Source organism: Acinonyx jubatus, chromosome D3 (genome assembly GCF_027475565.1).
Source record: "Acinonyx jubatus isolate Ajub_Pintada_27869175 chromosome D3, VMU_Ajub_asm_v1.0, whole genome shotgun sequence".
In the NCBI taxonomy this organism is placed as follows: domain Eukaryota; kingdom Metazoa; phylum Chordata; class Mammalia; order Carnivora; family Felidae; genus Acinonyx; species Acinonyx jubatus.
The window spans coordinates 12,084,374-12,102,586 of NC_069392.1; the positions used below are offsets into that span (position 1 = coordinate 12,084,374).

The window sequence follows — 18,213 nt, forward strand, 5'->3', positions numbered from 1 at the left end:
ACTGAGACAAAGGAAAGTTTACGGCTTATCTAACGCTACACAGCCTCTGAGTGGTAGTCTAGAGCTTGTTCTAGCAAAACATGTCTTTTTAACAGGAAGTATGGTGTATTTTAAACGTTTACACCTAAAAAAATGAAAATATTTACATGAGAGTGTAACGCGAAACAATCATGCTATATACAAAACAATCAGACCTCATGTAGAGCAAATGCTTAGAAAAGACACACCTGTTCAAGGTTACATGAAGGTCAGCGCATCAATGGGAGTCTGTGTTGAACCTCATCTGAAGATAATGCCAATTTTTTCTTTTTAACATTTACTTATTTTTTGAGAGACAGAGACAGAGTGCAAGCAGGGGAGAAGCAGAGAGAGAGGGAGACATAGAATTCGAAGCAGGTTCCAGGCTCTGAGCTGTCAGCACGGAGCCCGACGCGGGGCTGGAACCCATGAATCCATGAGTCGTGAGATCGCGACCTGAGCCGAAGTCGGACGCTAGACCGACTGAGCCACCTGGGCGCCCCAAGGCCTCTTTTTAAAAAATGGAAGTATAATTATTTCCAATAACATTCACAGATGTTAAGCACACAGTTTGATGAGTTTTGACTAATGTGTACGCCCACGTAACTAACATCCCAATCAAAATGTAGATCATTGCCATTACCCTGTTCTATCCTATTCATTCACCCTGCTTCCCAAAGGCAAACCACTGTTCCGATTTCTACCGCTACAGACTAGGTGGTCTGATCTTGAACTTCATACAAACGATTCCCTCAGTAACTACTCTTCTGTGCTGTCTTCTTGTGCTCTATACGCAGTATTGTAGAAACGGTACTTATTTGAACGGTTGTACTCTGTGTTAATGTTTATGGATTTCTGGATGTTTTTAATGTTATTATTCAGAGTGAGTTAAAATGCACTTAGTTAAAAATAATCTTATTAAGAAAATCAAAGTACAGGTGGTGTGCATGAAGGCTTGCCATTTGAGAAATGTTGAATTCTGGCGCAGTAGTTAAGAGCATAGACGTTATGGCCACAGATCCCTGCGTCTCTGGGTCTCTGCCGCTCACTAGGTGAGTGACTGGGTGATAAGCCAAACCCTCATTTTCCTCATTTGCAAAATGGCTGTGATTTTACTAATCCTTACATGATTGCTGTGGGAATAAAATAACTGAATACATTTAAACCTTTTAACTCAATACTTGGCGTAGACCAATAGCTCACTACACGGCAGTTATTATTCGATTCTGTATGGTAAGAGGTTAAATTATTAGGATTTTCTTTTCAGCCTTAGATCTGGAACCACTAGGACAACAACTATAGGGTACAACTTTCTTGGCTACTGCTTCCTGCTTCCCTTTGGATGAGCTCATAGTACCCTCACCTGGAAAGTCAAAGGAGCAACGTGGGAGGATGGTCATCCCTCCAAAGATTCCCAGGGAAAGAGAAATTCCAATTTCTTCAAATTGTAGGCATTGGTTTCATACCCAAGCTGTGAGGGAAGGGGACATTTGTGTATAATGTATTTGTCTAGTGTTTTATTGTGTAAGTCAAGTTTCTTGCCGCGGCTGGAAGCTGGAACTCTAGCCTCTCCTCCCCCGATATCAGAAATCTCCCTCTTGGCTATTCTCTTGAGCGTAGTGTCACCTCCCGCCTTGAATCTGAGTCTTGCCATCCACAATAATATAAAAGTCTCTCTGTCTCAATCTTGACCCTCCCTTCCCCTTCCCCACTGCCACAGTTTGGACTTGGTCCCCATGCAAGACTTTAGGGTCCCAGAAAGGAGCATCACCATCTGTGGCGTCCAAAGCTTTGTGGGGCTTTCTCTCTGGCCTCGTCTGCCTCCACCCTGTGCCTATCAGCATGGAACATGCAGGCTCCCATCAGCATTGAACTACTTGGAGCTGTTTCCTTTCTTGCTTTTGCTTTTTGCCTACAGATGGGAGCCTTTCGCCTTGTTTGTTCGGCCAACTCACCTTCATTCATCGTAGCCCTACTTAGCTATAACTTTCATTAAGCTTTTCCCATGATGACTGTCTTCCACACCTTCCAGACCCTCGATGAGAGTCTTTGAGCACTTCAACTGGTTCAGTGAGTGCAGCGTTTGGTGTGTCTGTATATCTGCCTCTCCACTGATATTAACAAAAGCCAACATTGAACGATTACCGTGGATCAGGACTGTTCTAAGCACTTTATAATTTTACCTCCTCATTTTACCCTCGTAATATCCCTTTAGGTTAAATTGCTATTATTATTCTGGGGCGCCTGGGTGGCTCAGTCGGTTCAGCGTCTGACTTTCGATTTTGGCTCAGGTCGTGATCTGGGGGTCATGGGATCGAGCCCCACGTCGAGATCCGCACCGGGCCTGGAGCCTGCTGAGGATTTTCTTTCCCTCCCTCTGCCCTTCTCCCCCATTCACGCTCTCTGTCTCCCTCTAAAGACAACTTCTATTATTATCACCCCCATTTTACAGATGAGAAAACTGAGTTAAGTCACTTTTCCAGGGCTGCATGACTTGCCAGTGAGTTCCATGACTGTATAAATGTACCTACATTTACTATTACAGACACCTACCCTTACTATTGGGATTAAGATGGTTGGAAGGTTGAGAAGCCTTGAGATTTCTGCTTTCTTACTCTTCTCCTTCTTTCTTGGCATGAGTAGAAGAAGGAGAGCTGGAAGTGTGGACAGCACATGTATGGCATCCAATTCAAATTTCAAATTCTTTTTTTTTTTTAATTTTTTAAAAATGTTTATTTTTGAGAGAGAGAGAGAGAGAGACAGAGCATGAGTGGGGCGGGGGGTGGGCAGAGAGATATGGAAACACAGAATCCGAAGCAGGTTTCAGTCTCTGAGCGGTCAGCACAGAGCCCGACGCGGGGCTTGAACTCATGAGGTGTGAGACCATGACCTGAGCCAAAGTTAGACGCTCAACCAACGGAGCCACCCAGGCGCCCCTCAGGTTTTCAAATTCAACTTTTCTTGGTTCTGTGGTCAAAAGCTGACATCAGAAGTTTTTTGGTCTCAGCTTTTCCATTTATTTGCCAAATCAAGCAAACAAAAAAAAAATAGGATATCCAATTAAATTTGAATTTTAGATAAACAACACATAACTTTTTAGTACAAGTATATCCCAAATATCGCATGGGACATACTTATACAAAAACACCATATTCATTGTTTACCTGGATGTCTCATATTTTATCTGGGAGCCCTACACTTGGGATGATTCTCCCTCCCTGGCTGGGAGAGAGCTTACTTTTTACTCTGCGCCTGTTTTTTGCCAAATATTCGGCATCGTCCTTCATATTCATGAACTCCTCTCAAAAGCCTCGGGTAGGTGGGTGGGTATTAGCTGCCTCATTTAATGGTTTTTTTTTTTCCTAAGTAAAAGCTACCATTTATTGGCTTGTTGTTATCATGAAACGGATTAAAGATGCCTACAAACCCTTTGACATTTTTTCCATTGTGAGGGGTCTCTATGCCTCCTCCAGGTGAAGCAAGAGAGGTCTGTGGTCTGTGATTGCTTTGGCCAATAGAATATGGCGGAATAGAATATGGACTATGCTTCCCACTTCCTGTCTCTCGGAAGACTTGTTCTGGGGGCAAACCAATGACCATACGAGTTGTCTGACTACTCCACATTGCTATGTTAGGAGCAAGCCCAGGACACCCAAAGAGGCCCTGGAGGTGGGGGTTTGGGGGGGTGCCATACAGAGAAGGAGAAGCCCAGGTGAGTAAAAAAGCCATCTTGGAAGCAAGTCCTCAGCTAAGTGCGGGTGGATCGTCGGCAAACTGCCCAGCTGAGCCATCCCCCAACTCTTGACCTGTAAAATCGGGTACGCAAGGAAGCGGCTATTTCAGACGACTGCGCTTCAAAGTTACTCATGATGCAGGAATAACTAACTGGACCAAATCCAAGACTGTCCAGTGCTCCGGCCCCCCCCATTGGTTAGCTCTGTGACCTCGAGCCTCAATTTCCTCACCTGTGAAACGGGGATAAGCCCCAATGCATAAAAAAAAAATAAAAGAAACCGAGGCTGTGAAAAGTTTGCTAACTTTCTTGAGGCCCTGTAGCCAATAAGAGGATGGGGGGGGGAAAGAGCCATCATCTGCCAGACTCCGAACCCTGGCTAGCGTTGTTCCTTTCTTTCTCATTCTTGCTAGCTTTGAAATAGAAGCCTCTGTTTCCCCCCTCTGCAGGACAGGGAGGCTGACAGGACCTTCTGTATAGGGTTATTGTGTGTATTTAAAAAATGTAAAGTGCTTAGCATATCGCCGGGCCCGTGGTGAGCCCGCAGCAAACCCTTGGGATTATTATTATTTTATTATCTCCTCTGCCAAGGCTGGTGGGACGCATCCGTCCTGTGCTGCCTGCTTTCTCCGGGCCTCTAACTTGCGGGAAACCTCATCAGGAGGGCATCTTTCACTGAACAATCCAGAGCACTATATGTTAATATTTAATGCATTCCTGAGGCCCTCGGAGAGGAACGTGAGAAAAATCCTGTAAAAATCTATCAGTGTTAATAAAATACCACCCAACAGGTTGGCCATTACCAGCAATTAAAGTTTTCAAGCCCGTCAAGTAACTCTCGGCGATGATCTGTGCAGCTCCCTTTTCCGCCCACCTTTCTGCATCTTTTATGGAAGCGGGCAAACCCCAGGCTCCAAGTGATAGCTGAGAAGTTCAAAGTTGGCTTCCAAAAGAGGAGACCTTTCAAAAGGAGCTCTCCCACCTTTTCTGGGCTTCTGAAGGCCAAGGGATGTGAGGGAGGAAGGAGCAAAGTGCTGTCTCCCTGCCCTTTCCTGATGGGAGGAGAAGGGAATTCAGGTTTCCCTGGAGGTTAATACGTGCCAGGACCCGGGGTTGGTGCCCTTCCCATGCATCCCTTATGAAATCTTCACAGTAAAAAAGAATGGCTTCACGGGCTCCTTTGCCAAGTGGAAAGAGGTTCAGAGAGGTGAAGCTACTTGCCTTAGGTCACACAGCCATTCAAGGGCCGTGCTAGGATCGGAACGTAGGATTTGGAGGTCCCAGAGCCTCCAGTGGTCCTTAATGAGAGGCGCTCTTCAGACTCATCCGGGGAGCATTTTTGACATTTGTGTGCCTAGCTCTTTGCCAGCCAGACCTACCGAACCAGAAGCAGCGGGGTCGGGGTTTGCGGTCGGAACGCGCTGCCCTGGTCATTTTCGCTGCTCTCCCTGCCGCATAAGAACAACTGAACTGCGTCGAGCATGTTTGGTGAATTGTTCGAGGGCATCCTTCCTCCTGCCACCGAGCTGCGTGCGCCCCATGACCCGTTTCTGTAAGGACTCCTTCAGCTGCTCACTGTGGGAGCCGGTCCCAGAGCAGAGACACTGGGGAAGGCGCCCGGACCTCAGACCAGCTTGGGCTTGAACTCCCGTCCCTCACTTCCCAGCGGTCTTCCCTCTTTCTTGGGGGAGAAAAGACTTTGTGTTTTTTTTAAATTCTTCTCTGTTGTCTGTCACTTGGAAAACAGGTGTGCTGGCTTTTAGTGGTCAACTTGAGTCATGTTTGGGGTGTTGCTGAGTTAGGCGATGAGTCTCCTGGCCTTCCCGAAGCTCCCACTGTAATACCAGTCTCAAATGCAGTTGACCGTGGGTGTGTATTTTGGCACACTCAAGTGTTGGCCTCTTAGCATCCACCAAATCCAGCCACATTTAGAACAGCAGAGCTGGAGCGGAGTTCCCAGCTCATTTACAACCCTCCTCCCATTCTACGGGTTGAGAGACTGAGGCCAGGGACCGAAAACTGAGGTTCTGTGTCCATTGGATGGATCTGATGAATCGCAACCAATTCTCTCCTTCCTTTCTTTCCCTCTCTCCCTCCCCCCCCTTTCTTCCTCTCTATCTCTCTGATTTTTGCCCTCCCCTTTCTTCTGTTCCGTCATACATCTTTCATTCATCACATTATACTTACAAAACTCCTACTATATGCCCACCACAATGCACCGTTGAGACCTTTTTGGTTGCAAACGACACAGATCAGTTTCAGCTAGCTTACGGAAAAACAAAAGAAAGCCATTTGCTGGATGGTGTGAAAGGATCTCAGGATATCCTCATTTAGCGGGACAACCAAGATTCACCAAAGGAAGGGACAAGGGCAGCAGTGGGACTTCAGTCGGAAGGATCATGGTCTCTGCCCACCACGCTGCCATGACGCCTGGTCTCTCACCTTACCAGCTACCGATTTCCAATAGAGATTCTGATCGGCTCAGTCAGGTGACTGCCCCTGGACCCATCAGCTATGATCACATGGGCAGGGTCACATGATGCATCACTTAGTGTGCACCTAGAAGTAGCACAAGGTCTTTGTGGAGAGGAAAGGATACCCAGGGGGCTGGTGGCCACCTCGCCAGGTGCCTACGGGCGTCTATCCTGGGCTGCTGGGAAGGAAATGAAGAGTCTGTCCTGAGCCTGACAGGTGTCTCTCATGGAAGCAGCCACGATCACTCTTCATCCATCCGAGCCTGCGTACATGCAGCCCCACCCGCCACCCCCAATGGCAAGTTCAAGGGCCTCCCCCGGAGCCTCGGCATCGTAGGCATCTGCCTTAGTCAAAACGTGCTAGGTCCTGCTGTGGTAGCACACTTACCCCTTCGTCCCCGCCTCTTCCATGAACAGGGACTCATTTCTCACGCACCCTTCCTGCCTCATGCAGTCGTGATCCAAGCCGAAGGAGGGTCAGCATGGGGCGGTCGCTGATTCCCGCAGCCAGGCAGGACAGGCGATGTTGCATCGCCTAGAGGACTTCCCCCCGTTCAGCCTCGCAGACACACGTGCCACTTTTGTCCGCATTTCCTCGGTCTCAGCGGGTCACGTGGCTCTCCCTAAGGGCAAAGGGGCTGGGAGATGTGGTCTCCTACAGAAGCACCCACCAGCGGTGATAGCAGGGATGTCGGTCACAGGACTCCCCCCAACATTTGTTCCATGGAAGGCTAATCACGGCTGATAGTTTTGAGCCCTCGCTCTGTCTCAGGCGTTGTGCTAAAGGCACAGCAGCTGCTCGGTGGCCGGGCAGGGGGACGGAGGCAGGCAGGAGGCCAGGAAGCATGAACTAGAGCGGGAGGGAGTCCCTTTGGGGCAGGGGTGGGGGCAGAGAACGAGTTGGGGAGGCGGCCGAGGTCTTGGAGCCGCATCTTTGGTTCTGGAAAGAAGAAGCCATCAGGCAGATAGACGAGGGAAATCCACCCGGTTCGGAGAACGTCCACCCCACACGGCCGGGGCCTTCGCCCGTTCCCTGCCTCTATCATCAGTGCCTAGACGGCGTCTGGCACGTAGAACACGCTCACGAAACACTTTTCTTTCCACGGCCTGTGAGTGAAACGAAATGAGTCACCATACAGCATAAGCTCTACAGGGATCCATTGCTCATGTCAGTGCGGCGAAGCGGGGAGATCAAATCATGGCCGACAAGCGGGCAGGGGATGTCTTTCTGGTTTTCCAGAAGTTTGCAAGAATGTCAATCCCGGGTCCCGGAAGCGTCGCGGAAATCCAGGGCTGGCGTCTTTCCGCCACGAGTTGGAAGAAAGCCACGAGTTGGAAGAAAGCAAGTCAGGCCGTCCCCAGTGGCTTCCCGCTCTGAAGGTGCGGGGTTTGGGGAACAGCCGGCTGTTCCTAACTGGGAGCGAGCCGTGCGTCTGCCCTGTCAGTGTCCTCCTGTTTGGGAGACAAGAACAGATGACGGGAAGGCAAAGGATGGACGTGAGCAAGGGTCACGCTTGCAAAGCGATTGCCGGAGGGTCCCTGAGCCGGGAGACTGGAGCTTTATCTCACTTAAATCCCCCTGCGTTTTCCCAGATGAAAAAGGTATCCTTTTCTGTGGAGGGCTTGCTTTTCCTTTTAAATTGTGCCTTCTGTGCCCACGGCATTCTGTCACCATCGTACTAAAAAGAGAGGAGCGACGGCTGCCTCCTGGCCTCTTCTTTTATAAGGGAATTTTACAACATCCTTTTAAAATATGATCTGGGAATTGGGTCACCGGTCTTTGAGATCCTTCCCAGGAAAGTGAGTTGTTTTTATGTTGGTGTCTTGGTGCACAATCCTCTTCTGGTAATTCTTCCACAGATGATGTAACAGATAAGAAATGTGTCCCAAGCCTGTGGACGCCATTTTCAAACTTGATTTCTCAGACTCGTGAACCCTTTGGTTCTGCAGCCCCTGATCGCGGATCCTGCTCCAACTGGATCGTGCCCAGGAGCCCACCCACTGGACGCGGAACTTTCTCTTCGACGCGTTCTTTCTGCCTCAAGGTCCCCTTTTTGGTTTTTACACATGCCACCCGGCAGGCAAGCTCCTCGCCACCCTTCAGTGTGTGACTCGGCTGTCCCCTCCCTCTGAATCGGTGCTGGACCAAAGGTGAGATGCTAGAACTGAGAACCTTGAACGTCAAGACCCAAGTCCTTTCCATCACGCCGCACCACACGAGAGCAAGAGAGCGACACAGAGACCGGACCGTGGTTTTCTCAGGACGTCAGCTGAAGTTGTGCGCCCTGCGTGCAGGGCGCCGTTCTGAGCGCTTTGTGCAGATGAGCTGATTTAGCATGGGGTGACCAGAGAGCTGGTTTCTCGGCACAATCTTCTGTGATGCTCAAGGTTCCAGGGCGACGATGCGGCGTGCCATCTTTCACTCCCACGATTCTCCTGGTGCACAAGAGAAACCCAGATCCCGGTGGCTGACATCTCTTACGCTCCCAGTTGGTCCTAAAACAAAGGGCCAGACTGGCCACCTCGGGGACAGATCCAACCTACTTGGGAGGAGGAGGGGGGGGGGGCCGCTACAGCATGATTTTTTTTTTAAATAAAGAATTTGGGGCAGCCATAAAAATCATGAAAATTTCACATGAAAAACAACTCACCCGCGTTTCTGATTTCTCTTGAAAACACAAAAAAATCGGTAGTCGTGATGACACCTGGCATTTTCCATAGCGTAGGAACAGAAGCAGGTAGCAACTTCCTTTGTATTTTTATGTCATCAGTATTAGCTTTTCGCTGAAGTAGGGTCGACACACCACATCCTTTTAGTTTCACGGGTAACGTCAGTGACGCCGTATTTCGATTCGTTGTGAAACGATCCCCAGCAGGAAGTCCAGCTGCCATCTGTTACCAAACAGAGTTATCACAACACTATTGACTAGGACTGGCCGTCCTGCACATTACGTGCCCATGACTTGCTTGTTTTGTAACTGGAAGTTTGTACCTCTGAGCCCCCTTCACCTACTTCTCCAGCCCCTCCCCGCTCTGTTAAACCAACTTTGTTTACAGGATCTGTGAGTCCGTTTCTGTTTTATTTTGTTTGTTCATTTTTTTGTTTGCAGCTGAAATGAGAACTATGCTCCAGAGCTCAGCGGAGGCCCCATCTGGGCCCCATTAATCATTATGTCACCTTCCTGGCTCTGAAAGGCATTTGAGCTTATGACTCTTGCTTACATGTCACTTCTTCCTTAAATTTTCTTATTGAGTCTTTGGGGCATTTTTTTTTTTTTTTTTTTTTTTTTTTTTGCTCTTGGTTTCTTTTCTTTCAGGTTTTAAACACACTTATTTACTGAGCTTCCTCTTTATTTGTAACCCGTCGCATTGTATTTCTTCCTTTCTCTCTTTTTTAAATAGCTCTGTTTATGCTGCAACTGCTCCGTGGGACATCCACGGCAGACATTACTAATCGATCCTGACTCCCTCCCCCCTCCCCCCACCAATAAGCTGGAAGATGCTTCCATTGCCCATTGTTCTACCACACAGCAGCAGGCAGCCACTACTAATCGATCAGGGACACAGCCCGCAATGAAACCCATTCGTTTTTCTAAATTTGTGTCCATTGAGACTCCCTAAAGGCTGAGGTGTAGGTTTTATTCTTTTATACTTATCCCCTATCCCTTAAGGCAGATCTAACCTGAGACTTTCCAAATGCAGTGGGAGAATTGAGCTCTCCAGGGCAGTCCGTCTCTGAGCCCATCCCTCTGCCCACGGGGGTCTGTTGGGCTTTAGAAAAAGGGGCCAAGCTCCCCGAAGGGAGGAGAAGAGAAGGAAGAAAACAGCTCCAGGAAGGCATGCCCGGTCTCCTTGTTTTTCTCTCCCTCTTGCAAAAAGGAGCAGAAGAAGAACAATGCAAGCCAGCCAAAAGCTCACTAATGCACTTGACCCTCCAACAGAAAATTAATTCCGACCTCACACCTACCGGCTGTGTTGCCCAGCTTTGTCAAAATGTTGGCATCATCAGACCGGAGGTGATATGGCTTGAGGGCACCCGGCTTCTGCCACTTTCCCAGGCTGGGCTGAGTTAGCGGGAGCTGGCAGGAAGCACGAGGAGGCGCCGGCCCTGTCAGCTTTTCACTGTGGATTAGGCTCCCCTTCTGTGGGCTCTGGAAATTGTTATCACTGTCGAGCCGATCCCATGATTCTTACCAGGCTCCCTGACTGCACAGGCTTGCAGAGGCGCAGCCTTCCCCGGGGTCTTATGCTGGAGGGTCCGCAGACCCTGTGTGTGTGTGCGTGTGTGCGTGTGTGTGCGCGTGTGTGTCTATGTGTGTGCGAGCACAGCCACGTAGGAGCGTACGTGTGAGAACGCGGGCATCTGATTGTGTTTGTGAGAGTGCGGACATGTGGCAGGGTATGCGTGAAAATTCAGGGCTTCGGGACTAGCCAGTGTGTGCGGATGCACACGGGTGTGCAAATGGATATATATGTGCACGGACACCGGGCATGCTTGTGTGGGTGTGAATGTGGGTGCACGAGCGTAGGTGTGCACAGACATACCCAGGTGGGCGCCTGCAAGGGTGTACTGTGTACCTGTGTCTGTGAGTGTCCATGAGGGCGGATGCGAGTGCCATCTTGTGTGTTTGTGGGTCTGTGCGCTTTGCCACGTGCACACATGTGCACGCATGTTTACGGTGTAGGTGCTCATGTGTACGAACGTGAACAACGCACAGGGGTGGTGTGTGCAAGTCTAGGTGCTTAACAGTGAACATTTGTGCATGTGTGAGGGTTATGTGTGTCTCTTTGGGCACGCGTCCACATCCGTGTGTATGTGGGGTTGTTTCTAGTGCTATCTGAGTGCGGAAAACATCTCAAGGCATGCTTGGGCACCAGCAAATCATAGACACCAAACTCCCTTCCCCCCTTTGTAATGATGTTGAGAGCTGTTTAAGGTAATTAAAGTGGCAAATCCCGGAATGTTCTGGATTTCTGGACTCTTATTATTTCGATTTTAAATCATTATTTTGACATTAACGAGGTTGCAAAGAACATCATCTTCGCATTGTTTGGGGGCTAATCTGGCTTCACTTTACATGTAGGCCGTGACACATCGTGGATGTGATTTGTGTGTGTGTCCACATCCATATCTGCGTGTTTATTCATATTGCCTGCACAGGTAGTTCTCTGTGCACATTCTTGGTCCAGTTTGGTTTAATTTGAAAATATACACTGGGGAGAGAGAGGGAGACAAGTAAAACCCTGTCCCTGACATTAAGAGGTTTCCTTTCATTGGCTGACTCTAAACATCTGGCAGTACACCATCGTGGCTCTGCGCAGAGTTGGATTCTGAGACCGTGTCCGCACTCAGCAAGAAGCAGCCATGATTGATTAGTGATGTCTGGCACAGACATGGGACATGGAGCTGGTAACAAGTGTGTCATTTGTTTGCCAGAATCAGAATATCACACCCAAGATGGTTCTTTGTGATCCTGGATTCAATTTTCTCATTTTATAGCCAAGAAAACCATGACAGAAAAGGAAAGGAATTGTTTAGGCAGGGCTGAGTCTGGAGTGAAGGAAGTGAGGAGCCTAGGGCACGCAATTTAAGGAGGCACTTACGCTCAGGTCCGTGCAAGTCTCCCCCCCCCCCCACTCACGTGACCCTGAGTGTGAGGGTGTCCCTAAATTGTGTGCCCTAGGTGCCACCTTGGTCTCCCCTTAATCCTGGCCCTCGCTCAAAGTCACTTTTTTAAAAAAATCACCATACTTTCCGTTAGGAGGCATCACTGCTTTTGTATAGGAAGTTCTGTGACTGCGTTTGTTAACATTCTTCTGTTTTAAATTAATAGAAATCAACTGAAGCTTAAGACAAATGGGGATGGGGTGTGTCATAGAACCCAAGAACAGGGGTGCAGACAGGGTGAAGAAAGCCAAGACCCTGGAGAGAATTTTGTTTCTCACGGTTGCTTCAGTTATTCTTTCTGGGCTGAATGACTTTCCCTGATCCACCAGTTATCAATTCTGTGCACTTGGGAAATGTCCTTGCTTTTCTCATTGATACAAGAAGAATAATATTCCTCACTTCCTTACCTCCTTATCTCATAGGGGTGTGAGAAGTAAGGTATGTAAACCACCCACGTGGCTGACAGGGAATACCACTCAATACATCCTGGCTGTCATTTTGCCACCATCACCACCATCATCACCACCACCACCATTACAATCATCATGATTATCATCAGCACCATCGCCATCACCATCATCACCACCATCACCATCACCAACATCAGCACCACCATCACCATCACCACCACCACCACGACCACCATCACCAACATCAGCACCACCATCACCATCACCATCACCACCACCACCACCACCACCATCACCACCACCACCACCACCACCACCATCACCGTCACCAACATCAGTACCACGATCACCATCACCAACATCACCACCACCAACATCACCATCACCATCACCACCACCAACATCACCACCACCAACGACACCACCATCACCATCACCAACATCACCACCATTGCCATCACCAACATCAGCACCACCATCACCACCACCATCACCATCACCACCACCACCACCACCACCACCATCACCACCACCACCACCACCATCACCACCATTGCCATCACCAACATCAGCACCACCATCACCACCACCATCACCATCACCACCACCACCACCACCACCACCATCACCACCACCACCACCACCATCACCATCACCACCACCACCATCACCATCACCATCACCACCACCACCACCATCACCACCACCACCATCACCATCACCAACATCAGTACCATGATCACCATCACCAACATCACCACCACCACCATCACCATCACCAACATCACCACCATCACCACCACCACCACCACCATCACCACCACCACCATCACCATCACCATCACCAACATCACCACCATTGCCACCACCAACATCACCACCACCACCACCATCACCATCACCAACATCAGCACCACCACCACCACCACCATCACCAACATCAGCACCACCATCACCACCATCACCATCACCACCGTCACCACCATCACCAACATCACCACGATCACCATCACCAACATTACCGCCATCGCCATCACCACCATCACCAACATCACCACCACCACCACCACCATCACCACCATCACCAACATCACCACCATCGCCATCACCATCATCACCACCACCACCACCACCACCACCACCATATTCACCATCACTGTCATCATCACTATGGCCACCATCACCACTGCCATCACCATCATCATTGTCCTCATCCTCCACTTTCCTTATGAAAGCACGTTGGTCCATATTGGACTAATTTTTACCCGATTAATTATGGTCATGTTAGATGTGAACCTTCTTAGATCCAATTCCTGTTGATTGGGGCAACTGGTACTTAAGGACGTGAGCAAGGCAGACACGTCCAAAGTTGTCTAAATTCGGGAATATTCTTGGTTTGGTTTTGTTGAACAGTGCTGAGGTTAGTGGGGAGTTATTTTCTGCCTTGTTTTAATGGTATCCAGTCCAGACCTGTTGAAGGGCCTAATAATGGTTCAATCTGCTCTATCGCCATGCCTACCTCGCCCTAGATTCTGAGGTTTGAGCCCACTAACGAAGGGCTGCAATGAGTCCACAATTTGTTCTGATCTAGGAGATGCCAGTGAGCCATGGGATTTAGGGTAGGTAGGGATGGCATTTAGGTGCTGGGATGGCAAGAGTGAAGGGATAACAGGATTAGGGAAGGCCTGAAGTTCTGAATGTTGCTGAATCACGATGGAGGTGGGAGAGAGGAAGAACCCCGAACCCCAAGTAGAATGAAGAGCTGCGAAGAAAGATGGAAACAATGTGGCAGGAAGTCTGCAGAGAAATGGCATTGTCTAATGATGGTGGTGAGGGATGGGGAGGAGGAGGAGGAGGAAGAGGAGGAGGAAGAGGCAGCCGAGGAGGAGGAGGAGGATAAAAAGAAGAAGGCAGGAAGGAGGAGGAAGAAAAGGAAGAAATAGACAAAGGAGCCGTAGTAGCTAATGGAAAAATAGACATTGTTGGTAATGTGATGATGACCATAATTACAATGATGATGAAGATAAAGATGTTCCCGAGGGATACCCGGCTTCAGGGAAGCCAAATTCTAGTTGTGATAGACTTAGGGACACGGCCTCCCTCTCCCTCAGTTTGCTCTAACCTGTAACGCACACCTCCTTCCCCCGGACAAGAAGGAAAGAAAGGGCACCGGGACCCCTCAAGAACAATTCCAGAGTTCTGGTTCAAAGGAGGGTGCTTGGGCTCAGAAAGCTCTGCCCTGAGGTGGAAAAGGGGGGTTAAGAGCAGTTGGTAAATAATTTACCTGGATGGCGGGGTGGAGGAAATTGCTGATCCCGTATCACCAAGCCCAGGAGGAGGGGATGGGGCCCCTGTGACACAGGCACGTCCAGGAGTGGAAAACACCGCGGGAGCTTTGCTTCCAATGCCGATATGGGTCCATCTCACGTCTTCCTTTATCCACCAGAGCCATGGACATGATAACTAAGCTAACTCCCCTGTGTTTATTGGGGGATTACCATTTGCCAGGTGCTGTGCTCGGTTTTTGCATATCTTTTAATCCTCGCACAAACTCTATGAGGAAGTTGTTTTTATTGAGTTGTTTTTATTGAGGTTATGACATCGCTGTGTTCAAACATTGCTAACGTAGGAAACTGGCAATTTCACAGGATCCAATTTATTGTGGTTTTTGTTCTTAGTGAAGTAACGTCCCCAAAGTTACCTAGGTCCAGTGTCAGGAGGAACTCCCTATCAAGATTAGAACGTCATGTGATCTAGGGGCGCCTGGGTGGCTCAGTCGCCTGAGCGTCCAACTTCGGCTCAGGTCATGATCTCGCGGTTTGTGGGTTCAGTCCCGCGTCGAGCTCTGTGCTGACAGCTCAGACCCTGGAGCCTGCTTCGGATTCTGTGTTTCCCTCTCTCTCTGCCCCTCCCCTGCTCACGCTCCATCTCTCCCTCTTTCTCAAAAATAAACATAAAAAAAATTAAAAAAAAGAAAGAAGCTCATGTGATCTGGATGCCTTGATTCATAGGCTCTTTCCACCCTTCCCTTCCCTCGTCCTCGGTTTCCTCACTTGTAAACTGAGGAGATACCAAAGAAGCTGCCATTCATGGAGCATTTACGGTGCTAAGCCCTGTGCCCCGATCCACTGACCTCCTGTTCCCAGCCCCTCTCTCCAAGCATCGTCCTTGCAGGGTGTAAGGAAAGCTAAGGGAGCTGACGCACCCAGAGGCCTGAGTTCAGTGTCACACTTGGGAGAAGCCCAGCTAATGTTGCCTTTACGATTTCAACCCCTCTCTTAGGAGCCCCCACACTGGAACAGGAGGGCAGAGTACATCCTGTTACCGGGAGTTAAGCCATCTTCCTCCTGGCCCATTGCGAACACGTGCAAGTCAAGGAGAGGTCTCTCCCATGGCTCATTCCCAAGAAATCAAAGGCAGGAGAGGAACCCGGGTCTTCCGGATGTCTTCTTGACGATGGTCAACATCTCTTGCAAGTACAGATGACGCCTCACGGTGAGTTAGGGCGACGTGACGCCAGATCCTCTTGCTAACACGCGAGGCAGGCAATGAAAAGAGGGGCCAGAAGGAAGCAAACGCTCGTCCCGCGCATTGGTGTCTCTTCGGTGACTTCATTCTACTGTTGGTTCTTTGACCTGATCATTCGTTCACTAACCATTCACGGAGCAGATACTCTGCCAGGCGCTGCTCTGGCTGCTTCCAGTGGCCCCAGTCCCTCCTTTCGCACACGCGTGTGTGTGGCACTTTGAAGGCTGACACAATCGCCCTAAAGAGCCCCTCCTCTGCCAGCAGCTGGCCCAGCGCCGAGCACGCAGTAGGCACTCAAACATTGGTGGGTACGTAAGCGATGAATCACTGGAATCCACTCCCGAAGCCGGGACGACACCGTGTATGCTGTATGTGAGCTAACGTGACAATAAATTATTTTTAAAAATTAGATTCAATTGTATCGTATTCGGAAAATATCTGTCAGGTGGAAGGGAATTGGAATATCGAAGTTCCCATTTATTCTCAAGTCTGGCTGGGCTTTGGGGAGAGGAGAGGTAGGGCCTGTTTTTATTTGCTGTCGCTTTGGTTTGATTTTTCACTGTATCGGCTTCCCTGGAAGGGAAGGGGCCCCTCAGGTGAGCGGCGAGGAACCCCAGATCAGGCCTGGCTTATATTCTCATAACTTTCTCATATTACTGGCTCTGGATAACCACTGCAATAGGCCACCTCATTGTGTAAAAGTCCCCCAAGAATCCTGGCGGACCCTCTGACCATCCTAACTTCCCCCACATGAACCCCCCAAAATAACAGCCAAGAATTCCCTAAAGCGAGTGACCCCAAGCACACAAAAGGTGCGCAGAAGGCAAAAAAAAAAAAATAATAATAATAATAGTTCTCCTTCATTCTGCCTACGGGCCCGCGATGCAGCGCCATAAAGCATGTGATTTAGGATATTAAATGCCGTTGGTGATGAGAACGTCATGTAAGATTTGCTTTGCGACTTCTTTCTTCTCAAACTGTCATTAAAAATGATTTATAGGTGAGCCCAAGTCTAAGGAACACCGTGATTAGAATTGAGGGTCTGGGAGATCAGGTTTCCAGGACAGCTTTGCTTGGCTGTCCAGGAGTCTTAGAGACAGAAAAGGCTGTACCAGACGGTAGCTACGAGTTTCAAAGGCAAGCGCCCAAGGAAGGAACACGCGCTCCTCGCCGAGGTGAAAACAATGCAACTTTGTCGGACGTTGTTAACTGCTGGTTTCAAAAGGTGGATTCCAGAAGGCCAGGCTGGACGACGCTCCTTCTGCGGAAGCCTCCGGAAGTGAGATTTCACCCAGCACAGGCCAGGCTTGAAATTACGTGGTGCCGTATGGGGCGCCTGGGTGGCTCAGCCGGTTAAGCGTCCGACTTCGGCTCAGGTCATGATCTCCGGGTTCATGAGTTCTGGCCCCGCGTCGGGTTCTGTGCTGAGAGCTCGGAGCCTGGAGCCTGCTTCCGATTCTGTGCCTCCCCCTCTCTCTCTGCCCTTCCCCTGCTCGTGCTCTGTCTCTGTCTCTCTCTCGAAAAACTAAATGTTAAAAAAAAAAGTAAACAAGAAAGAAATTAGGTGATGTTGTCAGATTTTGGTTCGATAAGGGCATCCAAGTGTCATCTGTATTTTACCTTTGTTCCGTGTCTGACACTTGTCGCGGCAACCCTAGGAATCAGCTGCTGTTGGTATCATTCCTGTCTTATGGGCAGGAAAGTGAAGGATCTCGCCCGCAGTCACACAGCTGTGGGTGTTCCAACCCAGGTTGTCTGCACCCAGAGCCACAGGCTTAACTCAGGATTCTACACGGGGTCATTGCTTCTGATTCAAAGTGACCCTAAACCCCTTTGCTTCCCCTGGCCCTCCTCTCTCTCCGCGCGAAGTTGCCATTAATTAAGCACCCACCACACACAGCTAGGATGTGGCTACGCAGGGAATGGAATCAAGGTGGCCTGATTCCCAAGCGAACCTGCTTGTAGGGAGGCCGCTTACGCAAAATGACATCCAAGCATCTTTTTGGCATCTGTGGGTAAGCATGAACCCTGTGGCTCAGAATTTCGACGTTAGGGTGGGTTGGGGTTCGGCGGGTGCTCTGGGGTTTGAGTACTTTGGGGTCTGGACAGTCTCCACCTGTTGGACCAAGGAAGGGGAGCCGCTCTATCCACCAAAGAAGATGCATCCCCCATCATGCTAGTTATTTGTTGCTGTCGCCGCGGTGTGGTTGCTAGGGTCTGGTTGTGGCAGCTGTCCTCGAGGAGGGCTCAATTTGTGCTCGGGACTCACATCATCACCTTTTTAAATTCTTTCACCGACTCTAGATAAGAAACAGCGTTATTCCCATTTTGCAGATGGGAAAACTGAGACCCAGGCTAAAGAGGCCTGGCTGTCGTGGCTCA

General features: G+C 49.4%; 1 protein-coding gene across 1 annotated transcript; it reads left to right on the forward strand.

The window, feature by feature from the left end:
- Window positions 1-1,026: 1,026 nt before the first annotated feature.
- On the forward strand, window positions 1,027-13,561 carry LOC128312470 (uncharacterized). Its single transcript, XM_053206474.1, is given in 3 exon segments — window positions 1,027-1,070; window positions 2,051-2,088; window positions 12,453-13,561. Coding segments are annotated over 3 exon segments (1,191 nt in total).
- The last annotated feature ends 4,652 nt before the right edge of the window (window positions 13,562-18,213 follow it).